The sequence below is a fragment of the Phaethon aethereus genome, assembly GCF_964289735.1.
Source record: "Phaethon aethereus genome assembly, chromosome: 17".
In the NCBI taxonomy this organism is placed as follows: Eukaryota; Metazoa; Chordata; class Aves; order Phaethontiformes; family Phaethontidae; genus Phaethon; species Phaethon aethereus.
In genome coordinates this window covers 1,956,418-1,983,473 of record NC_138593.1, presented here as the reverse complement: position 1 = coordinate 1,983,473, position 27,056 = coordinate 1,956,418, and the positions used below count along the sequence as shown (strand labels likewise).

Below are 27,056 nucleotides of genomic sequence, written 5' to 3'. Positions count from 1 at the left end.
CTGCCCGCCACCGCTCCGCCATTCTTACCTTCCGGGGAGGGAAAGAGACCTACATCCGGGTACAACTGGCCTAAAGAGAGGGCGGCGTCTGACGTCACCGCGCTGGCCGCGGAGCACGCTGGGATTTGTAGTCCGGGCAGGTCCGGCGCAGCTCAGGGCAGCCCCGGGTCACTCGAGGAGGCCGGACGCCGGACACCCGTGTTCAGCCTCGGAGAGGGCCGCGTGGCGACCAGCTCCAGCAGCGGGGCTCGCGGTCCCGCCGCTGCCTGAGCCTCCCTCCACCTCGGGGCACAGCCAAGGTAAGGCTCCGCGCCGACTCCGGCCCGGCCCGGCCCGGCTTCGCGGGACGAGACTCCGCTACTCCGGTAGCGGCTCCCACCGAAGCTGGCCCGCCGCTGCCGCCGCCCCCACCGCCCGCGCGCTCCCTTTTGAGGCGGGGGCGGGGCAGTGTCGCAGAACGATGACGTGGCGGGCGGGTGACGCAGGGCGGGCCGCGCCGCACTCCGTGCGCCTCCGGGGCCTGAGGCGGCCGTTGTTCACGCTCCCCTCGGGGTGCCCGTAGGCCGCGGCCCGCGCCGGGAGGCCCCCATGTGAGAGGTGGCCGTCGAGGGGGGCGGCCGGGCGCACCGCGACCCGCCAGCGCCACGGGAGAAAATGACATCGCGGAGGTGAGGCGGGAGCCAGCGGCGCCGAGCCTGGCGTGGGGAGGGGAGGTGGGCAGGGCCCTGGCCCCTCAGCGCCCGGTCCTGGGGGGCTGCCGGGCCGCGCCGCCTCCCCGCGGCCGGCCCGGCCTGGCCGTGTAGGGCCTCCCGCGCCCCATGGCTGCGGTGCAGGGCCAGCGACCGCCCCACCGCTGCAGCCGCGTCCCTGCCCCTCTCCCCGCCCGTTCCTGGAGCGGGATGTCCCCGCTCCCGCCGCTGTGGGGCTGCGGCCGCCGCCTCGGCTGGAGTTGGCGCCTGGCTCGAGACGAGCGGACCCTCACCCCAGCCGGCGCGGCGGAGGGACGCCCTCCCCGGTGTGGCTGCGGGCCCGGGGGAGCGAGGGGGCCGGCTGGCCTCGGGCTCCGCCGACCCCCGTACGGAGGCCAAGGCTGCCACAGTAACGTTGACTTCGTGGCGGGGCTTCAAGCGAGTCTCTCTGCGCCTGCAGGTGTGTTTGAACCGGAGCCGAGAGATTAATTTTATTCGTGTGGCAACCCACTCGTTCTCGGTCCAGAATCCGAGGCCAGGGAGGGTCGTGTTGCTCTCAGTACTGCAGCACTGGCGACATTACTGGAACTAAAACCTGAGCCAAGGTTAAAATGAGCGTTCGTAAGCTGACCTGATTGGGGCGCTCAGTTTATTAGCAGCATTCGGTCTAATTTCAAAACCTTGTGGTGTTACAAAATCAGGAGGATAAGCGGTTGAATCTGTTTTCTTTGTCATAGCTTCTCACTGTCCTTAATCTGTTTTGATGTTTTATTTTAGCAGTCTGAGAGGTTAAGGTAAATGTTAGACTTAAGAGGAATCACTGTCATAAAAAGGAAAAATACGTTTATATTCTTATCTAACGTATCTATTCTGCAATTTGATACATCTCAATATGTATTAAAATATACTTTCTTCAACATTGGGTTGTCCTCTTTCTTATTCTGCTTAATATGGTGAAATTAGATAGGTTGGTTTTCAGTCCGTGGCCATTTATAGTTGAATTTGGATTTGGGATCTTCTGAAGTGTGTGAAGGATCTCTAGTGTATGTTGAGTTTTCTGAATGTCCCTGCTCACACATCAGGACAAATATACAAGTTATGTTTTCGAAACACTTGCAAACTTCCTTGTTGTCGGGAGTTATCATCTTTTTCTGCTTAGAAGTTTATATTGTAACTTGTGAGGGAGACTGAAAAGAGGTGAGAAATATAAACTGATGAGCCTATAAATAGGAGTAATTAAACTACTAGCCTCCCTGAATGCTATGTTTGTGACAGCTGAGACAGAGAACTGATTTAATCTCTCCTGCTCTTGAAAAGGTGATTAGAAAAGCCCAATCACAGCATGGAAAAATGTATTGATTTTTTGCTTTTCTCTCTTCAGTTTGGTAAGAGGGAAATACGCTGGCAATGTATGACTTATAAAACGCTGATCTTTCACAGACTGTGCTAAAAAAAAAAAAAAAAGAGAATTGTAGCAGGGCTATATTTCCTACCATGCGTTAGTTTTCAACAAAAAGTTTCCTGCTTAGCTGATATCCCCTTAGTTTTGTAAATTAGACCCTGCTATTTCACTGGTTACTTTTCTGCCAACGTTTTCATCTTGCTGTAAACTAATAAGGGACTTGGAATGGTATGCTGCTGAACCCCCCAAATCAGAATTGCTGTAAGGAGTATTCCATGCATAGTGAAGACAGCTAGTTTAATTACAGTGTGGGTTTATGTGTGCGTGTGTTACTTTCTTGATTGTATTTATCGGCTGTGATGTCCTTTGCTTGGGATAGCCGCTGCACCTGCTCATAATAGAGGTTGCAGAAGGAAAGCAGAAAAAACTCTAAAATGCATTCCATCCCTATAAAAGGAAGTGTGAGAGAAAGTCCTGTATAGGGCTTATGTTACTGGTATCTGTGGCTGCAGTCCCCTCTGCTCTCTCCTCCAGTTTTGGAAGGGATGTAGCCACTGAGGTTCAAAAGCACACGTGTGATGGCAGTACTTCAAATGCAGCGATCTTGATCACCGGTCCGGAACCATTGAACAGAGATCACTAACACCCCCATTTTTCTATTTGGAGTGGCTGACAAATGCAGCTTCCTACTCAAAGCCAAAAATACAAAGATGAGAGAGCAGGAGTACAAGTTACCATTAGAACAAAAGTTACATAAAGTGCAATAAACTCCATCGGTCTTCCAGATGCAGCTTTTCTTTTGCTGCACTTACTTACTTTTTGCCATCTTCACTAGGAGTGTATGTATGTGTGGGGGTGAGATTTTTCTTTTTAGACAATCTGTCAACTTTTTAACCTCTCTTTTAAGCACAAGTTATTTGTAGTCCCTTCTGTTCATTAAATTATTATGTTTCTGTTATTTTACATCTTTTTAACAACTAGTGTACAGTTACTTCCAGACGCGTTAGGGTTTAGGGTAAGATACAGAAGATATTATATTAATTAAAGTTTATGGGATGTCACTATGTAATAAATCTGTAGGGCTGATTCCAATAATTTCTCCTTTGTGTGTTTATACATTTTTGGATATAAACCCAAAAACTTGCAACGGTGTCTCTTGAATCCTATGTGCATTTAAAAAGCTTATAAACTGTTCAAAATGTTGCTGCACTCTGTTTGTTTGTTTTTAATTTTCTCCTAATGGAAGTAAAATTTTGGAGGTGGAAGTGTGGTAAATACATGTATTATCAGCTTCTGCAAACCAACCTGTCATATTCTGAAATATTTAGTGTTCAGTTCATCCCAAGGTACCAATGCTTGTGCAGTTTCTTTTGTGAGACTGCATAAAACCAGACCTATTCTTGGCCTTTGAGTAGTCATTAGGTAAATGTAGCATTATTTATTAATTCATTCATATTTGCTCTAGTAACTTGGAAGTATTTTTTAAATATTTTTTTTCATGACCCATGCTGCATGGGTTTGATATTTTTGTTGTTCTTCTTCAGTTAAAGATATGGTAGTATTCACTAGATTTTCTTGATGCAAGCAGAATATCCTTAACTAGAAAAAAAGCAAGATTAACAAGAAGAATCATTTACTTCTGAAATGGAATTGGTACATAAGTAATCCTAACTCCCATTTGAATGACTTGCTAGGGGTTTGGATATTCTAGACTCTCTAAAACTCTTCAGAATGTTTCCATGAGAATCCATGCCTGAAGAGAGTAGTCTGGATGAGGACTTGTCAACTTTTCAGTACAGACAGAATTGCTGAAACAATTGAAGTAATAACCCTAAATTTAGCCATGCACTCGCATATTTTGCTGTTTTAGCAATTCAGCCTGAAATGCTGGCTGTATGAGGAGTGATCAGAAATGCTATGCAATTTTTTTTTAGATCTAGCATTCTTCTATCTGTAATGAAACTGGTTGCTGAGTCTTTTGCCTTAACATTTTGCTTTACTTTGGAGAAACCAAGAACCTCGAGTATAAAGAGGAGCAGCCCGTGTTCTTTCTGCAGACACGGATGTGCATTTTCACTTGTGCGCTGCATAGTGTCTGATTTAAGGCAACTCTGGAAAAATAAAGGCAGTCTTTTAATTGCCAAATACAAGTCTGACAAAGCCACTAAAACAGTTCTTAGTTGCTGTGTTCACATATCTGTCCCTGGGCTGTGTGGTGGTTTGGTTTGTGTGGTTTTCTTTTTTTTTTTTTTTTGAAGTTTGTCTTCTAAAATCATGCCTCATTAAAAACTCCTTTCATCCAGACCACACAGTTATAGTTTAGTACTGCAAGAGTGCAATAAAAATCCTCAGTTATAGATAAGAGAAAACACAGATGTGTTAACTGAATGGCTAAGAATAAGCCTCTCAAAAGTTAATGCCATAGGTGGGGACACTGAGCTGCTGAGATATAGACCATATACAGCTCTCCTTTGGCAGGGCACTATATTAGTCATTCAGAAGGCTGTTTGTGGGTGGTAAGTATCAATATGAGATTCCTCAGTATTTGTATTTAAGCGGGGTGTAGTCGGACCAGAAAAATTGTAGTTAGAAGGCAGAGCGGTGCTGTTTTGTCTGGCAGCGGTCAGCACCGCGTTCACTTGAGGAAGGTGGAAGAAAACTGGGCAACTGAATCAGTTGTCCAGAAGTGAAGTTCCTTCCTGACACCTATCAGCTGGTGGTCAGCCTGTGCCCTACAGCATGAGGTTTTGTTAAATTCTTAATGTTTAAAATGTTGTCAAGTGTCACTTTGGATGTTTTGGCTTAAGTATTTTTCCTGATTGTCTTTCAGTTTCTTTGTGTGTCCTCTTTTCCAGGAGAAAGGAAAGTGCATGACTTGTGGACTCTGTTTATATTGTATCCTTTTCTTTGGTATCATTTTAATCCAAGCAGTCTAAATATGTATAGATATAGCTCTTTCACTTACAAAGTATCTCTTTACCAGTATGTAAAATGGCAATGTAATATGAAATGGACGATTTATACTTTCTGCTAAGGTATATATTCTTATTTATTTAGGAAAAAAATTCAGTACTTGCTGGTTTTGAAGCTGTTGAATTTTTCTGTTCAGTCTTGTCATGTAAGTTAACTCTGCAAACGGGAAGCTCTTCTATTTATTTATTAACACTCTTTATTTTTAACCTCTTGTAGATGGTTTCATCCAAATATTACTGGGGTGGAGGCAGAAAACCTACTGCTAACAAGAGGCGTGGATGGCAGTTTTTTGGCACGGCCCAGCAAAAGTAACCCAGGAGACTTTACGCTCTCTGTTAGGTAAGTTTAAATGTGTTTGGTTTTTTTTTTTTTTGTCTTTCTCCCCAGATTGGTAAAGGTCTTCATTTGGTGGTCTTCTATGGGGAAGGAGTTGTAAATGAAGTACTTGTAAGAGATGAAAGAATGCGTGGATTACTTCTTGGTCTGCTCACTTTTCTCCTTTTTTTTTTTTTTTTCCCCCTTTTTTCTCTTGTTTTCTGTGAAAAAATTCTCAAATACTTTTACCCAGCTTGGGGGAAACTATAGGTTGGAGGGTGGTGAATTCTGATTCTGCAGAGAGACAGAAAAAGTTAAGGGTAAGCAGAAGTAAACTCATAACAGCATTACTTTCAGCCCTTTAAAAATCTATTTGATAGCCATCTGAAAGTAGCAGAGATGATATGAATTACTGATTAAGCACATGCAAGGAAATGCTATGCAGACTCACTTCTTACAGGAAAAGTCAGCAAGTTTTTAAGGGCAACTGCTTCCAAAACAGGCCTTTTGTAACACTTGTCCCCTGACACCGTGTCTATAGTGGTAGGGATGGGGAAAGGACAGCAAGAGGAAGTAGATAAAGGAAAAGGGAAAAGTGGGATTGGTGATAAGGATAATGCTGCTTGGATGCCTTTGAGATAACAGGCCTTCTTGAACAGAAGGGGACTCTTTCAGAGAGCTGTTCTTCGTTAATATTAGAGGCTGTGGGAGCAAATGACTTGCATCAGGCAAAGGCAACTGTTTACTGAAGGAGAGATCTTAGCAGTTAGTGTGAAATTCTAGGGAAAGGAGCAAAGAAGCTTTGACGGGTGTCCTGAGAATGCTGAATTCTTCTCTCACCCCTTCACACCTTTTACTTGTGCAATTCTTGGGGGTCTGAGGGATTTCTATTCGAGATCGTGAGGCTGCAGAGCTTACACTGGCTTCAAGGGATCCCTTTGTTACAGAATTAAGGGTTTTTTTCCCTATTCTTCCTGACTGTTGGACAGCCACTTCCCCTTCTTGCAGGCCACTGAAATGTGGCTGAAGCACACTTCAGAGGTGCACTAGCTTAGCTATTCTGCAATATTTCAGTTGGAAAGTGATGCAAATGTAAGTATGGATTTGTCTAACTCGGACAACAGAACACTAAGTATAAAAATGATTGATTAGTAATCAGCTGACTTGTGTGGTTTTCCCCCTTTGTTTCAAATATTAGACGAACTGGAGCTGTCACCCACATCAAGATCCAGAACACAGGAGACTACTATGACCTCTATGGAGGAGAGAAGTTTGCTACATTGGCTGAGTTAGTCCAGTATTATATGGAACATCATGGACAACTCAAGGAAAAGAATGGAGATGTTATAGAGTTGAAATATCCCCTGAACTGTGCTGATCCTACATCTGAAAGGTCAGAGAAATAGGGGTGAAAACCTCAGTGTCCATGCACTTCTTAAGAAGTGTGTGTTTTATCCCTATTAACACTACAAGCAGCTTCTGTTTGATGAAAGAGTAGCCACTATCTTATACTAAAAGTGGTCCCACTGATTTCAGTGAGGTTACTTGCAAAGTAGACTAATAAACATGATTAAACGTAAACCAGTCTAAGTCCCAGAACTTGTTTTCCTCGGCATTCTTCCTGGTGTGATACAAGACTAAAAAAGAGGGCATAGTTCCCTTTATTTTTATGGGGAGAATGTTTTATTCTAGAAGTTCTCTTAAGGCTTCCTGAAGCGGTTATTAATGCAAGGAATTCCCAGGGATATTTCTGGGCATAACTTTATATGATTTTTCCAGCAGTGGGCATATGTGTAAGAAAGTGAATGACATACAAATCCACAAACTGCTCAAACTCCTGCTTTTAGGAGCACGGCTAATAAGGAGGATCTGAGACTTTAGGCTTGACATATACTGAGGAAGTATGCGCATGTTAGAAATAAACCTCTATGGCCAGTAGATATCAATTTATTCTTAGAAGTGAATAAGCAGGAAAAATATTAAAACAAGTTCTCTCGCTCCTCAGAGTGGCTTGTATTTACCAGTGGTGGGAAGGATTATTGCCTTTTTGGCCATGTTTTTTGAAGAAATGAGATTAATGTGATTATCCTGTCCAGTTCCTAATGTGACGGAAGGGTAAGGTCTCAAAGATGCCAAGTTCCCACAGGTTTATCAGGAAAGTGCATCCTCATGAAGGAAATAAAAGAATAAATGCCTTGACTGAGGAAAAGATTGCAGTGTAAGCTCGCGTTTATTGGACACCAGGGAATCCATTTAGACTGTCATAAAGGATCCAAATCAAAGCTTCATTTGAGGCTTGTGTGAAATGCAAATTTCAGTGCTCATAGAAGTGCTTGCTTTGAAGTGTTTCTGTAATCACTCATGTGTATGTACAAGTACACTTCCAAGGCTTATTTTGGTTTTTATTTTTATAAATTGTGAGGCTTTCTGTGGACCTGGAAGTTGTTGTTCAGTGTATATAAGTGTTTTACCTTTTTATAAATATTTAGAACAAGTGGATTCAGTCATGTCTGGAATGACAAGTAGGGTACCTGTCTATATCTTACTTTATTTAAAGGTGGTTTCATGGGCATCTCTCTGGAAGAGAAGCTGAAAAACTATTAACAGAAAAAGGAAAACATGGAAGCTTTCTTGTGCGTGAGAGCCAAAGCCACCCTGGGGACTTTGTTCTTTCTGTCCGGACAGGAGATGATAAAGGAGAGAGTAATGATGGGAAATCTAAAGTGACACATGTGATGATTCACTGCCAGGTATGATGAAGCATGAGTTTCCTTAACAGGGCTACTTCCATGGGCAGCGGGTTTATTCTAACAGGAGGGCCGTCTCACACTCTGATACAGAACTGAATACATTTGCTCTTTCCCTGTGGTACTGTGTGTGCTATTTATCATCTGTTCAGTCAAATTGACTAATTTGATAGCATCAAAATTCTATTAGTGGTTTTTTTGACTGCTTGCCTGACTGAATCATGTCATACTATATTATGCTGTCAAGTACCTTCTAAAAGGTTTGCTTTTCATGGCATAAGAAGTCTGTTCTCAAATCCTCTGCTGATGGAGCCTTTCATGTTCATGAATCTTCTTAAGCGAGTTGCAGTCTCCTGGATAAATTATATGAAAGTATGAGTAATTGCACAAATAGAGATCCATCTGAGTGTATATGTTTCTTCTGTCAGTTTATAAAGTTGCACCCGATAGATGGCCCACATTCTGTGAAACTTTTGGAGTATTGAATCCAAAGAACACTTTTAAATCTAAAGCTTGAATTTAATAGGGGGTAGTTCCTCACTGAAGTATTATTAAATTATATCTTTTGATATTGTCATAACCCATGGGTTGCTATTTAAAAAAAAAATCACAGATTTTGTAACTTTCTTTTTCTGTTATCCTAAAAGATATCTTTTGCTGTTATCCTAAAAGACAGTGCGACAACTTAATTGTTTAAAAACAACTCAAATGCAGTAACAGAAACAGTTTGGAGATAGAAATGGCCTACCGAGACTGTAAAAGCAAAAGCTGAACTACCAGAATTTTTTTTCAAGAAAACCCCTTTGACATGCCGTTAACTATTAGTAGCATTTATGACATTGAGGAAAATAACTTTGCGTTGCTCCCTTAAAATAGGGCTGGTGCCAGTCAATACCAGCCCTATCCTGATAGGACCCAATGATACTCTTTTAGGAATCTGAATTGATTTCCAAAGCTGCCTCCTGGATCCTAGTCATGTAGCTCTGGTAGCCTGCTTGAGCTGACAGAACTCAGTTCAGAAGGAATCAGCTTTCCTGAAAAGGCAGATAAAATGATTTTCGATTAGATGACAAAAGGATAATGTCCTCCATAGTGTGTGTGTATGTGCCTTTTTATTAAGGTTCTACCATCCCTTAGCAGAAGGGTTTTATTAGATTCTTCTACATAAGGTTTTAAAGAGAATTTCTCACACGTTGCTTAGCCTAAAGGTGATATTAGTGTAGACTTCATCGTATGAAGTGCATTTATTTTGATGAGCATCTCTCTCTCAAGGATCTAAAATACGATGTTGGTGGAGGGGAGAAATTTGACTCTCTGACAGATCTAGTGGAACATTATAAGAAGAACCCTATGGTAGAAACTTTGGGCACAGTATTGCAACTCAAGCAGGTGAGTGAATGGAGAAGACACCACTAAGCTTTGTTACCTTCAGCAGATATTGTTAAGTGCAGGTTTTTCTCTGTGTTCTGTGAGACGTAATTTTTTTTTTCTTTCCTAATGCAAAAATAAAGAATTAGACTTCATGAAACTGGATGACAAAGTCAGTCATTTAAATGGGAACAATTTTTTATGTGCCTGTGGAGGATAGACTCTTGTGTCTCTGCATGCAGAACTTCTCTTGATTTCATCGTGGTCCATATAGGGATTGCAGGACTAGTTCAGAAATGGGACAACTTAATGTATTGAAGAACAACTGTGAGACTTTATCTAAAAGCAATTGTTCCCTGCCCCCTTACTCTCTACTCTCACTGCCCTTCATTGTATGAATTGTAAAGTTTTGAAGTCCAAGTAGATGCCTGGATCCTAGTATTGCCTATATAAAATATACTTCGTGTAGGGTATTTGTGTTTTAACTGTCTTCACAGTTGTCATTTGTTATACCTTTGTTTAATATTTGTATCTTTCTTAGCCTCTGAATACTACCCGTATTAATGCTGCAGAGATTGAAAGCAGAGTGCGAGAGCTAAGCAAACTAGCAGAGACTACCGATAAAGTCAAGCAGGGCTTCTGGGAGGAATTTGAGGTACTTCATTACGTTCCAAGTGTTATGGTATTAAATCTCTACATTACTAAAAAGTTAGGTTTGTTACTGCCTTCCTGACATTTTCTCATCTCCTCTGTTTCTTAAGATCCCTGTTCTTGTTCCTGTCTTCTGTGTGAGGTACAGCATGTGTTAAAATTGTACCGGTTCCACTCTTGTGTCTGCTAGTAAAATGATTTAAATATTTGCCTTTTTTCCTGACTCTGAGAGCTAATTATTGTCTTTGATGCTATTCATCCAGTACCTAGCACAATGCCTCCTGAATATCCTCCCCATCATGAGGGAGTCTTATGCACCAGGACAATTAATCAGGTTCCTTCCTGTTTTCTTTTTCTTCATGTGGACAGGAAGAGGTCTGTAGGCTGGATTAACGTTTCTGGATGAAAAAGACTAATTCCTAGCCTACTTTACTCTTGGTGACCTGAGTATCAGTACAGTAGCGGTATCTGATGCAGTTGGAATATGCCAGATGTGTTGTGCATATGAAGGGAATTGCCTTGTGCTTTCTGTTGCGTGTCTCAGTGCAGAGGATGTTCGGGTTTGCACTCTGCTGTATTTGGGAAGTTGGGTACCATTGCTTTAAGGAAACTTCAGTGTGATTTCTCAGCCAGTATATGCTCTTGCCCTTGAGTTTGTGGCTTTTCGATAGCAATTTTTTTGGTCTTAAAACTATAGTGAAGCAGTAGTGGTAGCAAGCTCTGAGGTGAAGCAACACTGATTATATGTATTCCTTGGACTCCTGGAGATTTATTTTTGTTTTGTTCGGGTGTTTAATTTCTGCCTGCAGCCAAAATTCCATTTCCCTCCCAGAAAGTAGCATTGCCTTTCCTTCTGTCTTATCCACGCACCTCGTGTGTGTTTAACATAGCTGTGCTGGCCCAGCTCTCCCCTTCTTTGAAGTCCTAATGATTTCAGGGAGCTGCTTATGTTTGAAATAAAATACAGCTGAAACTCTTAATTTCTCAAGTAGAGCAAATTAAGTATGAGTGTTGACTAACACATTCCAAACTACTTGAGTCTAGTCTGGCTCCTAACCCTTCTCTGACAACTGGAGTCGCTTAACGTGGTGGTCATCGCTAAGAGCTTTAGAAGTGTCTTAAATATAATGGACTGGTTTGTACCACACACACGTAAGAAAACCACAGCAGAATCTGGAACTCCACCAGCAGATGGCAACAGGAAACTGGGAAGTCCTGATCTTTGACAGAGGCTGGTTTGGGCTATGTAATGCTATTTTGAGAAACTTCTTGAATACTGATGGATTTGCAAAGCAACCATTCCTGAAGAAACTCTTTTTTTGATCAGACATACTCATTAGCTGAATATACTGTCCAGTCTGGTCTGAGATTGTTGTCAGGAGGAAGAAAAAAAAAAAAAAGGCATGAAAAGCATTCTTATCCTCCTTGACCGAGGACTGCTGAATGGTCAGAATCCCAGCTGGAGGGGTAAGCAAGCCAGCAGAGGCTATTTTGGCCATTGCTGAGGACCTGTTCTACCTGCTGGGGCTCTGTTCTACCTGAACAGTAGAATGGTGGATCCTCTGGGGAGCAGTTCTCATCATAACCTTGCCTGAAGGTAAACTGGCCTCAACCTTGGAATTGCTTCTCTTGCAGAGTTCAATGTGTAAACTTTGATATGGGGCCTGAAGGGTTGGGAAGATTAGCCACACCTGCTCTAAAGCCTAAATCTTGCATATGGGAATTAACTTTTTCCAAAGACTGATTAGTGGTGTGCCTTATCATATCATGATATAGTCATGTCGATTGTGCCTGTGATCACTGGGTGGTTTGGCCTCAACGTACATTTGCAAGTTAGCCAAGCAAAGGGTGTCTGTTGGCTTTCCCTTCTTTTTCTTGAGGGAAGCATTCTTGTGCGGTGTGTTTAGGAATGGATTGTTGATTTGTCAACATATAGCTGCACTGTTACCTGAAACTTATGACTTCTTTTCTGACCTCTGGTCTTTGTGAAATAAATTAGTTTTGTAATGGATTTATCAGTTGGTCCTTAGAAGCAAGGTGTTTTCCTGTCTTGTGACTCCTGAAGAAGAGTATTTGCTAGCAAGCTGGAAGTCTTACAGAAAAAGTAAATGTAAGAAACAAAAGATTTTACCTGTGAGACATTCTACTTGTCTTTCCCCTTCACTGCTGCTAGTGAGGTCAGCACTAAACCTTATTTTTTACTCCCCTGTGTTTTTGGAAATGAAGCAGTCTCATAGCAGTTTTAGTGTCATGCTTTTTCATTCACCTCAGGTAAGCTATAGCTGTCAACCTTGGTGGCAGGAGGCAGCGGGGCAAACTCCAGGTTGTCCATGGCGCTCTGCCTGTGCTGTTTATGATTTGGCAGTCCAGATGGTAGTTATAAATTACTTGTCTTCAGGCATATTTATGACGGCTGTACCTCTTGTCCTGCGAACCACTGGACAGACATGTTGACAGTCCTTGTAATGTTTTTGCTTCTAAAAATGGCTCTTTGGTGAGCTTAATGCTTGTATGCTGTAGTGAAATTGAGGACTATGTTTGAGATTTATTGTTGCATTGTGTACATCTCTTAACGGGCTTACTAGAAGTTGCTGCTGCTCATGGATCTCTCCTCAGGGATGCTTAAAGCAATAATAATTAACTGTATGAAGTGAAGATGTGTTTGAATCTATGGTTTCCACACACTTAATCGTTTCCATTTTTTGACCTGCTATCAAAGTTTAGCTTTCAGTTCTTTTGCTTGGCATTTCACTTGGCTTAGACTTAAAAGTGTTAATATTCTATAAAAGTGCTCTGTGATAAAGGCACTTGAAAGACTCCTACAGTGTGGCAAGAGGTGAGCTTACTGCAAAGTGCTGTTTCACCCATCGCTAGCAGTAGCAAGCAATGCTCTGTGGGGATATGCTTTCTGTGTTTGCTTCATAAGCATGAAACTTCACAGCTCACCTGTATTGCTTTTGTTCTTTGGTTTCCCTGTCTTTAGGATAAGCCTAATTGTCCAAGGTCACTAGGTGAGGCAGTAACAGAGACTGAAATAGAAGTGAGCAAATGTGCTTGACATGCCCAAGCTTTATAATAAAAGCAATCTCTGCAAGAGTATTAAGGGTGGTAATAACAAGCGGAGCAGCTTCCAAAGCCTGAGTGTTCCAAGTTTTAATCCCAAAAGTAGTATTGGCCTGACTAAAAGAAAAAAGACGTTAATATTCTGGTCCCTCGAGCTTCATTGCAAGTAGAGAGGTTTTCTACTGAGCAGCTGTGAGGTATGGAATTGCTCTTGTCCCTGTCATATTAATTGTGAACCGGGCACTGAGAAATTAGCTCCTTGCCGACAGGAGAAATCCCCATGCAGATTTATTGTTTCTGCACTAGGATGATTTATGGGTAACCCTGTTTATAGTTACTTAATGCCGCCCCCCTCCTCCCCCAACAGGGTAATATGAGAAAGTCTGTGCAAAATTTTGTACTGATGTAGTGAAATGGCCTTGTGTTGGTAGGAGAGAATAATTAGAGTGCTTAAAAAGTGGTACGTGGCTATGATGGTGGGTTGTATGTTGACATTTTACCTGTCTCATCCATAGCTTTGAAAATACTGTAGCATTCCTATGTGGACTTTTGTTTTGGGGAAATAGAAGCAGAATATTAGGAAGATATCCGTGTCTAACTGCTGAAAGGCTTTTCACTGTGCTTGATATTAAATATGGCTGCTTGTGTTGACGTGCTTTGGGTTTTCTGTATGCTTCTTCCTCCACTTTGGCTGTCTAGAGTTGGTCTGGCTGCAGCTTGTGAGGATCCGCTCTTGAGATGTTGCTGTAACACAGCCTTTGTGATCTCAGGGACTTGTTTTGGGGGCTTCCCAGCAGCGTTACTACAGGCTCACTGTAGCTGAAGGAGCAGAAGAAGGCTGGTAAGGCCTAGAAGAATCCAGTACAGCTTGGGTAGAGAAGCACTGGATCACAAAGTGCCTTACTCCTTTGCAGGTTGGCAATGCTTTGAATGCATTAGTTACTAATCTTTATTGGTACTAAAGCTAATGCCAGTTCAGTGGAAATTTAACTTCTTTACTGCCTGATTTGGCAAAAAGGAGAAATGTGGTAGTACTCTTAACTTTCATGCTTGGTGAGAAAGGCCTAGTGATAAATATGTTTGTTTAGACCTGCTCTGTAGAATGCTGCTTGTGGTGTTTGGTTTATTTAGCATGCCTTTTAAGACGGCCAGATTTCCACAGACAAAATTTTGGTGTGGTCCTTTGTAACCAGTTATATTTCCCTTGCACAGTGCTTTGCAGCTAAAAGCTTTAAGGGACCAGCTTGCATCTGCCTGGTCAGAACAGTTTCATGAGGAATTGCTGGTTATAGTTTGTTGTTTAAAGAAACTTTGAATTCTTTGGTGTTTATCAGGTGGAAAATAGCTTGCCTTTACACTCATGCTTCTGTGTTTCTTATATACGTTGGAAGCAATGTTGTACTAAGTCTGAATGGAGAAATCCAGTATATTTCTCTCTTTCTTTCTCTCTCTATGACTGTCTGGCAGTCAGGTAATCAGAACTGACTCTCTAATCAAGTACCATTTTTGTGAGAAAGGATCATTGCCAACGATAGTGAGACAGTCCATACTGCTTTTATTAAAACCAGTTACTTTTGTGCTGTTTTCATTTAGACTTTACAGCAGCAAGAATGCAAACTTCTCTATAGTCGTAAAGAAGGTCAGCGTCAAGAAAACAAAAACAAAAATAGATACAAAAACATTTTACCCTGTAAGTATTGATTTCTTTCATTATCATGTAAGCCTGCTACTTTTCTATGCTTTATTTTCTTAGCTCGTAAATACAGGGTTAATTAATCACCACTGTCCTTTTTCTTCTCTTGAAGTGATAATTCCCCCTCTTATGTTGTCAGTATTAGCCCATGCAATTTCCAATCTGTGTTCAAACATTTGCACTTTGTAGATACTGATCTATTCCCAAGTATTGTTTTTGTCTTCAGCTTTCATTTAAGAGTGTCACATCCCTAAACTGTTACTCAGAAAAACGGAATGTTTAAATATAAGAGGATTAATTTGTGGTACAAAACTGCATGGTGCAAATCCAGTGGCCATTCACATTGACTTCGTGCTTGACTGTCCATGTACTCATGAGTTACTAGGGGTCATGAACACTTATTTTGATCTAGCTTGTTATGAATTGGCCACTTGTTTTAAGAAATGGCGAAAGAGGAGAGGTTGACTACTCTAGCCACTAATTTACTGTTTGATAACTTAATAGCTGCTGGTAGCAGTAAGGAATGTACCTGTCTGTGGGATATTTAAAAATAGCTGTGTGTTCACAGCTGTAGGATGCAAGTGCTTAACATACATCTATATTCTTCCAGTTGATCATACCAGAGTTGTTCTACATGATGGTGATCCAAATGAACCTGTTTCAGACTATATCAATGCTAATATTATTATGGTAAGTATATTCCTACCTACAGGAATCTTGTTGGCACAGCCCATGTCTACTCTTTAACATACTCTCCTAAATCCCAGTTAGTCTTGTAACTATTTGTCACCATTTGTTAAATTGTTTTTTCTCTAGCCTGAGTTTGAAACCAAGTGCAACAACTCAAAGCCAAAAAAAAGCTACATTGCTACTCAAGGTTGCCTACAGAACACAGTGAATGATTTTTGGAGGATGGTATTCCAGGAGAATTCTCGAGTTATTGTTATGACAACAAAAGAAGTTGAAAGAGGAAAGGTAAAAACAGACTCTCAAACTGGCCTTAGGAAAGGTCATGACATTTGAATGCAAGTAAGGACTAAACTGACTTGGTCATACTGATTTATATGCTGAAATCTGGTGTGCCACCACAGTCTTTGGAGACCTGGAAGGTGTTGAGTGTCCTTTTTTATTGTTGCCTGTGGGAATTGAGGGTACACTCATATCATCAGGCCTCCCTTTTTTAAGGGTCAACTGATTAAATTTTAGCTACTGAATGTACATCTATGTATTTTAAAATTATTCAATGAATGAGGGACTGGAATGCGAGATGTAGCCAAGCAGGCATTCTGCATACTTGAAGGGGTTAACTCCCTATTCCTGTAACAAAAGTATTGCCATTTATTTTAGCTTACCAAGCTTGTGTAGACTTCACTAGAAAAGTAGAATTGTGGGACTTTATTACTATAAGAATGAACTTAAATGGTACTGCTTCTTACCTAAAAACTACGATATAATGTGAAAGTTACTGCCCCAGATTCACCTTGTTCAAGTCACATTGACTAGACTCTACTAGGATGCTTTACTTTCTGTGCTTGAATTTGATAACATTCTTATTACATGCTGAGCTAGTGATTACAACAGAAACTGTACCTGGTTATGAATCCCTCAACCAGGCAGGATTTAGCACTTTAGGAATAAAAGTGACTTCTTTTGCCTTTTTATGCCCTGTTCTACATGAAGACAGCTGCCTGTTCAGCCTTGGGAATCTGTGAGCCCCTTGTGAACTGCTCTGGCAATATTTAATGCTCTGGAAGAGGAAATTTTCCTGCAATGCTGTATCCCAAGATCCTCCATTTTACCTTTAAAGTAAAGAGATTTGGTATTGTTCAAGGTCTTCCGGCAAATCTGAGGCTATTACTTTGTTTCAGGGTTCTAATGACAGGAAAGAATAGGAAGTGGTTGAATACTGATATTCTGGGAACAGTCACATACAGCTTCCTGAGTATAGTAAAGTTTTGTCTTTGGAATGTGTTGCTTCTGATCTTTTTTCTTTTTGGTGAACAGTTTCTGTTCTTTTTGTTGTTGTTTTTTAAAGTTTCTCTGCTTTTTTTGTGCACCACTGTCCACCTTTTTCAATAATTCGATGATCTGTTTCTGAATGGAAAGCTATTATCTTGTTACATGAGTGCCACTTTTGAAAAAAAGAATTGAAAATATGGCTGATATTTTTCTACGGGTGACTGATAATTGCAGGAGTTCCTCACCACTGCAACAGAAAAAGAGCCTTCTATGTATGTCTACTGAAGACAAATAGCAGTAGATTTTATGAGCTTCTCTTCCTAATCTAGGTATCAAAGCTGCCATTGATGGTGTTTGTAGAAACCATTAGATTGTGTCCTGTGGATTTTTTAGGTTTTGTAAACTTCTGGCCATTTGTCACCCATATAAAGGGGCATGATTTGTGTTTCCTTCCTGAGAATAAACTGAAGGAGGGAGAAGCTACCCCTTTCCAGTGACCTTCCTCTTGGATCTTTCTCTTGGAAGAAGAGAAACCAATTATGGGGTTGTTCTGGAAGAGTTAACTTGAATACTTTTTTTTTTTTTTAATAACCTACTGAATGGCCTGTGCTTCTCTGCAGTTTCTCCATGATTCTTTCCAAATTTTGCTAAGCCTGTTTTCTGTGCTCTGGCTGTATAAAATACTTTACTGTCCAATTACTTAATCAGTGCTGCATGTATTGATTTTTTTTTTTCCTTTATTCTTTTTTTTTGTGTGTTTTACCTTGATGCCTATTTCACTTCTCCAAGAATTGCAAGTAACAGTCCTGATATAAAAGTTTTTTTTATCTCAGGCCAAGATGCTTTCAGATCTGCAGGAAGGAGAGAAACCTCTGCATCAGAGATGACTTTAAGAGCATGTTGCCTAAGGAAGTGAGGAACTGTGAAACATCTCAGATCTGCATAGAGTTCTGAATATGTTTAGAGTGCACTGTAGAAGCAGCAAATACTTACAAATTAACATAGTGGTGTCTTGGAGGCAGTCCATTGAGCTGATAATACATGCATCCCCTCTATCAGACTAAAGCTTATTTTAACATTGCACATTACTGGTCAGACTTGCTGTACCAACTGCTCTTGTGTTCAGAATTCTGTATTGAAACTGCAAGTTAGGTTGGCTAAGTTATATGCTAAGATCAGCTTCTTTTCTTTAGCTTGTACTCTTTTGGAGAAGGCTGGGAAAGAAGGGCAAAAGTAACAAAAAAGCATCTTGTTGCCCGAGTAGGCTGGAAAGCTTGTGTTCAATCATCTCTTACTGTATCTTGTGTTGGCAGAAGGAACTTTTCTTGTTGCCATGTTTTCTCATAAATACGCAGTAGTGACTGCAAATAGGAAACGTTTTTCCCTAGTATTTGTTGTTCAGTCTGCGTTTGCTGTTGCTGGAAGCTGCATCTGTATACCCACTATAATTTCTCATTTGATACTCTGTGGACTGGTACTGCATTCACAGGCTAACAGGAGTCGCTCTTTCCTGAACTGTCACAGGAACTGAGTCAAAGTAGCAGTAGGTGAATCCATTCTTCAGTGTATGGAATCTATCCCTGGCCAAAAATAACCTTAAGAGAGAAGCAACACACCAAAAGCTCTAAATTTCAGAAGCTACAGACAGTAGTTTTCAGTCCTTTGCCACAGGGAGCAATTCTTTGTTGCTTTGGTGATTGAATGAGAGAGCTATGTTAGTCCTTTCTGCTCCAAGTGATGAATAAGCAAGCATCCCAGTTTCATTTCTGCTAAAAATGGCTTATACCTTTGACTTGTATTTATTTTGCAGTCTATTGGGCTTTAATTGTAGAATATCCTGTAAGGCTACAGCATTCCACTGGAAATTCTCAGTATTTTGAACCCTGTAGTTGGGTGGAGATACAAGTAACAGTAGTTTAATCTCTGGGTTTTGAAACTGTCAAGGCAAAGCAGGTACTAACATGATCAACAAAAGCTGCTAAAAGGAGATGTTGTCTGTACCTATTTGTCTGAAAACATCCGGTGTTTGTTATGGGGAAGAGAAACTTCCCCCTAAAATGTACTTTACTTTGTCAGCTAGCTGTAGAGTTGGTGCTCGTAATTGTCCTCTGTGTGTTCAGAATTAAAGCTTCAGTAATGTGTTTGTTAACCAGTTTACAAACCAGCCTTTCTTCTTACTGATTACCCCTTTTTTTTTTAATCTTACAGAGTAAGTGTGTCAAGTACTGGCCTGATGAATATTCCCTGAAGGAGTATGGTGTCATGCGTGTTAGGAATGTTAAGGAGAGTGCAGCACACGATTACACATTAAGAGAGCTTAAGCTTTCTAAAGTCGGGCAAGTAAGTACGTTAGTAACTCTTCTTAATTTAGGTTGCAGATCCCCCCCAAAAAATTTGCAGAAAGAGACTTTCTTTGGACTCAATAAAAGCACTAAGGGATTAATAAATTGAGCCCTCCCTCTTTCTTTGAAGCTCTAGGTTTAGTTCCATACATCTTTCTCTTTGTCCTTGGAATAATTGAAGATTGTCATACCTAAGCACTCTTTGGCAGAAGATGTACAGCTGCAGAGCTTTGAGGAAATCTGGAAAGAGGGATGATGCTTTTAAGTAATCACACTTAAGTCCATCTAGGCATTTGCTGCCCTTCATGGAGATGATTGCAGTGGAAGAAAATGGTTGTGTGTGGGTCCAGTATGTAGAGAGAACACTTAAGGGAAGGAATACAAAAGATGAGGAAGGAAACAATTAACTATTGTGGAAATAGTGCTTCCTCGTTAAGGAACAATTTGGATCAGAGTGCAAAATGAATTGTGTAAGAAGCAAATAAGCAGGATGTATTAGATTGGTATGTCCATGGGATGGGACTGAGTGGGAAGAAGTGCATAAGGTAAGTGACACTAAGTATGAATGATGAGTGTGATAGATGAAGGTCCCTCGCTGTTGGTCACTCTCAGACAGAACTTTGCCGTGGCCTCTAAAGGTGAAGGTGGAAGTGTTCTTGGAAACAACTGCATGAGAAAGAGGGAACTGGGGAAGCAGATGGTGTGATTGACTTGTCCAGCCAGGAAGAACTCTGGCCTGTTCCCTCCTTCAAGAGAGTTGTGGTGCCGTGGATACTGAGCAGCAGGTTGGATATGCCACCTTCTGATCTGACTCAGCTTTGCCACATAAATGCTTTTAGCTGGATTTTGGTCTGAAGGATTTTGTTTTCCCATGTTGGCATTTTCCTTCCAGGGGAACACAGAGAGAACAGTCTGGCAATATCACTTCAGAACTTGGCCTGATCACGGAGTCCCAAGTGACCCTGGTGGTGTACTAGACTTTCTGGAGGAGGTGCACCATAAGCAGGAGAGCATTTCTGATGCAGGGCCAGTTGTGGTCCACTGCAGGTATGGCGATACACTGTGCCTCTCCTGCTACTACCCCCTATGCCTGTGGAGTTCTGTTGGATCCCCCTTTTTTTTTTTTTTTTCTTTTTTTGGTGGGGTGGAACTGAAAACTTTAAAACAAGACAACTTTCCGTGAGAGCGACTCAGACTTTCATCTGTCAAGGTGTTTGTGCTTTCTGTTTTCCAAAATTATGTATTCTAGATAGGTGTCAAATGGTTACCTTCTAAGCAGCCTGCCTTTCAGAGTGTGCATGTCTTTATGAATAAGAATTTCTGATGTTGATTGAGAAGGTGGTACCAGTCTTGACTAGATAAGTTTCAGGTGCAGGATTATGGAAATTCTAGTATCCCATCCCACCTCCTGTGAGTGCTCTTTCCTCAGTCTTGGCTTATAAATGAGATATACTTTTTATAAGGTAAAGAAATGTTAGATCTGATCTTGCAGCTTTTTTCTGATTCAAGGACACTAATAAATGCTGGGGTACAGAAGTGCTGTTATGGCTTCTGTCTCTTCCAAGCTAAGCTGATTAGGTCTCTAGTTTAACTTTTGGCTGTGTGGCTTGGTTTGACTCTGTCTATAATTTGGAAGTCTAATGTCTTTTAATGTTAGACTCTTGGACTAGTGTTTTGGTGTCTGTTCATAAAAGGCAAAACAATTAACCTTTTTTGCCTCTTCTCTTTTTACAGTGCTGGGATTGGGCGAACAGGAACTTTCATTGTGATTGATATTCTTATTGATATAATCAGAGAAAAAGGTACGTTCACAGTCAAACAGCAGGAGTGTTGATAGAATAGAGGATTCTAGTGATGCTGCAAAGTAGGCCTGTGTGTTTGGCATAGGAGGGACTTGCTCATTCCTCTTGACTTAGCTGGAATCAAAGTGCTGAAACCCTGCTCCAGTTCAGCATAATGAAAACTTTCAGCTGAGGATTAGCCAGGAGTCTGATTATGATTTCTTACTATTATTTGTGTTACTTATTTTTCTATTTTTCTTTTCCAGTCATTCATGAGTGTGTTGCTGCCAATGTACTCATGCATACTGAATTTGAGTAACTTGTTTTCCGAGAACGGTGTTGTATTTATGTATAAACTGCCATAAACACTAACTCGGCATGTATGTTGAGCTACGTTGCATTTAAAGTCTTCTTGGAACAGTGTGAAGTGACGCATTTTTCTCTCCCAGGACAGATTTCCATGTTACGCTGCAGTTCTGCAGATCTGCATTAGTAGTCAAGGACGAATCCTCTGTGTTAAATGTTGGCAGTCTTGCTTTATTGCAAGATCATTCAACTACGCTGTGTTCTGCTGGAAGATGAGACCAGTCTCTCCTCCAAAGACAAAGTTTATTTTGTTGTTCTTAACATTATGATGATTCTTCCTAGGTGTGGACTGTGATATTGATGTTCCAAAGACCATTCAGATGGTGAGATCACAACGGTCAGGAATGGTTCAGACAGAAGCACAGTACAGATTTATTTACATGGCAGTACAGCACTACATTGAAACGCTACAGCGCAGAATTGAAGAGGAGCAGGTATAGTTGTCCTAAGTAGAAAATGTAACATAGGAACATGTTATCATTTGAACAGGGAGCAGAGTTGTTCGTTTGCTGCCTGTGACTTTTGGAGGCATGATTGTATAACCGATGCGTCGTGAAAAGGCTGGGTCTGTAACCTGTTAACCCTGTTGAGAGAAGTTAGCCTATGTTTCAATTCATTATGCTTAAGAATTACTCAAGCTATTAGGTAGAATTAGAAAACTGTAAAATAAAAAGAGTGTGTTTGGCCACTGGCAGAGGAAGAAAATCAGTACTCTGAGAGGCTTCTCCATATGACTGCAAGTAGTGCTGGTTTACCTTCCATGAAAATGCTTGTATGTATGGGATCCCGTCCTCCCTGTCCCCCAGTCCCTGCACCTCCCAGATCTCAAATTCCCTTAGTATTATCTAGTTTTCTGTGCAAGGAGAATAAAAGATAAGGCTCTGTTAATTATTACAAAACCTCTAAAGAGGTTTAAAATCTGTTAACTGTATTTCTAAAGTATGATAATCAAATTCAAATGCTTGTCACTCTACTACCACTTTTGGAGTATTAAAGTACATGTTTATTAGTAAGAGGTAAATATATTGGACTTAAAGATTAAAGAATGAGTGTGGCAATCTTGCAGTACAGTGTCCAACAAAAAGAAGTTAGAGGAGTGATTTGGTGTGGTAACATGAGAAAAATTTTGGAATATGAGGTGACAATCACAAGACCTTCACCTCACTCTTCCTGTTTAAGTACTTCACTGCACTCAAATTCTACAGCCTTTTACAGAAGTTACTGAGTTTTGTAATAAAGAACTGACATTCTACTCACTGTTGCTTTCATTCCTTGCCCTAGCCCCTGGTCATCTGGGATTTTTATCTTTTTGTTTCAGAATGTCAGTATCTTCTGCAGCTGGCTTGCTGTGCAGAAGATAAACCCACACAACTGATCAGGCAGGTGTGGGGAGCTGCGTGGTTAGCGCAGTGCCAGGTGTGAGATGTTTAGAGATGGAGTGTGCCAGCTCAGGCTTGGCACTCTTGTGTGGCTTCTGGCCGCTTTGGAGTGTGGCAGAGCTTATTTTATATTTGCCTACGTGGTGTAGATGCGCTGTTCAGCTAAGAGGATAGAGACTTTATTCCTCTCCCCAGGACAGCTGTTGTGTGCTCTGATGGTGATTAGACACAAAGTGAAAAACAAGAAATCCCTCAGGTGTACTTTTTTCCCCTGGCTTTGTTGTCTCACTTCGCCTTAGAGCTGCCTCATATCTCTCTGTGTGTAATTATGCAAGCCTTGTATCCTCAGCTTTTTGAATATGGTCTCCTGCTGCTGCTGCCATTTACAAAATAGATCTGTAACTCTCTCTTGACTGTTGTAATGGGTTTTGAATGGTATTTTGGTATTGAGTGGAGCAGTGTATTTCTGCTGTAGTGATGAGGCTCAGTCAGTTGTATTTCATCCTGTATTGCATTACTAGCTCAGAAGGCACAAGTATAAAAGTTTAAGAAACTGGAAACAGAGCATTGCTTTACCGCAGGAGGTCTTGATCTGTAACTAGGGCTAGTGGCAGCTATATAGGAATAAAACAATATAGAACTTCTTAGACAAAAGCAAAGCTTTGCGGTGACTGTAGGAGCTAATGTTCTGACAAAACCATGGTGAATTGGGAGTGCTCCAAAGCGTGTTTTGACAGAGCAGGAAAACATGTGGCTGAGTAGTAGAATACTATGCAGAATGCTTGAATTTCACCCCAGAAAGATAGTTTGGGAATGAAACACTGTGTTTTGAGAAACTTTAACTTCTGGAACCTTCTTTTGCACACTTGCTTTAATTGCAGTTGCAAACAGTGAAAGTTTGGGGGGAAAAAAAAAAACCCCAAACCAAAACTGTTGAAGTCAATTAGGGCACCTCTGTAGGAAAGAATGTGAGGTCGTGCTCCCTGTCTGCTTTCCGATCTGGATGAACACTAGTCAGCACTGATAAGAAATTAGGTAGTTACATTAGCTAGCCCGTTGTCATGCAGACTTAGAACCAGCTGGACTGAAGAAGTGGGTCTGTGAGTAGCTGCATCCGTTCACATAGACGTGCCTGATTTTTGTTTGTAGTCAGGAAAAAATGCTCTGCTAGCATTCCATTGTATTGCAATGCTGAGAGAGCCTCAAGGTTTCATAGAGTTAAGTGTTGTGTTAAATATTGCCTGTCTTCTTACAAGTGTAGGAGAAAAGTAAGTGAATTTGGTTTAGCTTGTGGTTTTTTGTTTTGTTTTCGTTTTGTTTTTTCGCTGTGGAAATGTGTATATTCTCTTATATCTAGGAAAAACGTAGTTCTTGCCACATTTCTATTATTCTGAAATAGAAAGGATAATTACAGTGAATTAAGCGGAAAGAAGAGAAGCCAGAGATCTACCTTTTTTGGCTTGTTTTGTTTCAGTCAGCTTAAATAATAGAAGATCTGACTGATTATTTTTAAATTGCTTTTATTGTGCAGTACCTCTGTAACTTGAACTGCCATTCATCACGCAGCTTTGGGGGTGGGGGTGGTGGAAATCAAGCTCTAGTTTTGGGCTTCAGAATGTTACTGGCCAGGTGAGGGGTGTGTACCCACAACACTGCAGAATGCAGCAGAGTCTGAACCTTTGTGTTTTATTTAAATCTTTTTAGCATTAACCTTCCAGGCAATTGATCTGGACTGGTGGTCTGTTTAAAAGTGATTTGTCAGGAGTAAGTAGGAGGCTGAGAGGGGAGAAGTTCAGTAAAATAACAGACAGAGTTGAGCAAGTTTCAGAAGGCCGTCTTGGAAAAACTTCAGCCTACATTGCTGTACAGAACGTTCCCAATGGAAACTCAGCAGCCAGATCTTCCCCAGAGGCTCTGACAACCTCTGTTGCGAGATTGATTCAGGGCAGTTATTTAGTATTTGTTCAAGCATTTAAAAAAACCCCAACCAACCAGAAAAAAAGACAAGCCCTGAAAAGCCCAGTACCCTGTTAAATTTTGAAGTGAGGCTTTAATTTATATGTAGGTTTCAGTGTATGCACGTGTTGTGAATGCTTGTCTTGAAAATGAAGACAGCCATACCCCCTTTCTTTCATAGTGTAGCTTTGCTTGCTGGAGCCTTCAGTATCTTTAGATGAATGCTAGCACAATTGGCTGCCGCTTGTAACATATGCTGCAGAATACAAATAACAGCTTGGGTTCTTTTTATATCAAACCTAATGGGCTAAGATGTTATTTTATTAGAGATCTTGCAAACAACGTTGTTACTCATTTGGCCACATCTCCAAGCTGGAAAAAAGGTCAATGGGAAGCCCACTAGCTGGTGCTATCAAAGAATGAAGTGTGGTTTCTTCTGCCAAGTAAGATGAAGATTGCATATGAGCACTCGTTCGTAAGGTTGGTACATTCTGCTGGAGACGGTGGTGGACAGAGGAATATTGAAAAATGAGGCTTTTCAGGTCTTGTAACAAATAGCTAAAGCCAACCTTTAGGTCTTATCCATGTTGTGTGTGTTATCTGCAGAATTGAGCTCTCATTTGCTCGTAGACAAACCTTTCATCTAAAAACGTACATGGTTAGTTACACATGTAGTTTCCGCACTACTTCAATGACTGTTTTCTATTAGTAATTCAAAACTTGGCTTTTTGTTGTGTTTTGCTTCACAGAAGAGTAAGAGAAAAGGTCACGAATACACAAACATTAAATATTCTTTATCGGACCAGACAAGTGGGGATCAGAGCCCTCTTCCACCCTGTACACCAACCCCAACATGTCCAGAGTAAGTTCGCTTCTGTTGTTAGTGTGTAAGTTTTTAACTGTACTACGTAATCTTCAGGGACCTCGAACGAGAATGAGTTAACACAGAATCTGCCCTAGACTCTTGCCCTGTGCTTTGCTCTTAAACTAAATGGAGCAAAAAAAATTGTCACCAAATTATATTGTGTGTACAAATGTGTTTTTTCTCAAACTAGATTCTTTGAACTGTAAATACTTGTTTAATTTCAGAATGAGAGAAGATAGTGCTAGAGTATATGAAAATGTGGGGCTGATGCAACAGCAGAAAAGCTTCAGATGAGAAGATGTACAGAGACTTCCATGCAAAGGCACGTATGTACGTTCGGGAGTGCATGTGCACATCCAGCCTGGAGTTGTGGGGATTGGAAAAAATGTATGTGAAGCCAAACTATGAGAAGAACTGTAGGAAGGACTTTCTAATGCCCAAAATGCATGTAATCTATCCCCCTTAAGGTGTTTAAATTCCAGAAGCAAATTTTGATTGAGTTGCATCTATGTCTACCCTTTCAAAACAGCATGGAATATTAGCTTGGTAGTTGGGCCTTTGTTCTCATGCCCTGACTCACCAGTGGCATAAGTTGGAAGTCTTCGTTATTCAGGAGACTGAAATTCTGCATGCTAGCAAAAGATGAGTAACAACTATAGCCTGAACTTCCCATGTCTTTTAAAAGTGACCTTTGCTCCTGGTTGATGATAATAAGCATTTGCGTGCATCTAAAGAGATTCAAAGAACGCTTAAGCTCATGCTCAGCCTCATAAAAGATGTGATGAGCAGAGTTACTGCTGTGCCTGCGTGGTGTGAGTAGTTGGTGTAGTATTGTTGTCATCTAGCAAAAAATAAATCCTTGCTTTTGCTGGGAGAGAAATATGTAGATTCTCTTTGTTATGGTGTTAAATTTGTTATGATTTGGTTCTTCCAATCAGACAACTGCATGTATATATGTATATATAGGTTATTAGCTGTGAATACAGCAAAGGAATACCTTTGAATTTAAGGTGTCTTTAGCCATTAACTTCTTTTGGATTCTGATCTAAAGCCTTTTGTCACCTTTCCCCCTGTGTTTTCAAAGACCTCAGAAATTCTATTTTCCCTTTTCCATTTGGTAACTGTAAGTGCATTTAATCCATTTAGTTGAGGGCCCTTCTCCAAGTTTATACATGATCTCATCTTCTACTGCCAAAGTATCACGCAGTTTATAAGGAGGGTTTGAGACTTTTGGTTGAGTTTAAGGCTTTCTTGAATCAAAATTGAGCACTTCTGTATAATGACAGAATAAGAAATAACTGCTGATTTTTTTTCCTAAATATTTTATTTTCTCCCTTCCTTTCCCAGAAACGAATATGGTTTTTAAAAAGGTCAAGAAAGAGGTGGAAGAAGCTTCACATGAACAGTGAACTCTGAGGGCTTGGTACCTTTTTATTTACGGTTTTAATCCTTCAACAGTAGGCAAATCTTAAGACCATCTAAAGATTGTTTATATCTCTTCTCTCCA

At 40.9% G+C, this 27,056-nt stretch overlaps 1 protein-coding gene across 1 annotated transcript; it reads left to right on the top strand.

Annotated features, from left to right (window-relative positions):
• Window positions 1–899: 899 nt before the first annotated feature.
• PTPN11 (protein tyrosine phosphatase non-receptor type 11) lies at window positions 900–25,843 on the top strand (the record flags this gene model as incomplete). The annotated part of the gene is made up of 15 exons (XM_082007722.1): window positions 900–1,149; window positions 5,274–5,403; window positions 6,578–6,772; window positions 7,937–8,129; window positions 9,399–9,515; window positions 10,036–10,149; window positions 14,802–14,898; window positions 15,512–15,591; window positions 15,718–15,876; window positions 19,069–19,200; window positions 20,095–20,249; window positions 20,937–21,004; window positions 21,632–21,783; window positions 25,434–25,546; window positions 25,774–25,843. 15 exons carry the CDS (start codon window positions 900–902, stop codon window positions 25,841–25,843), a joined length of 2,025 nt encoding a protein of 674 aa, XP_081863848.1.
• Between the last annotated feature and the right edge of the window lie 1,213 nt (window positions 25,844–27,056).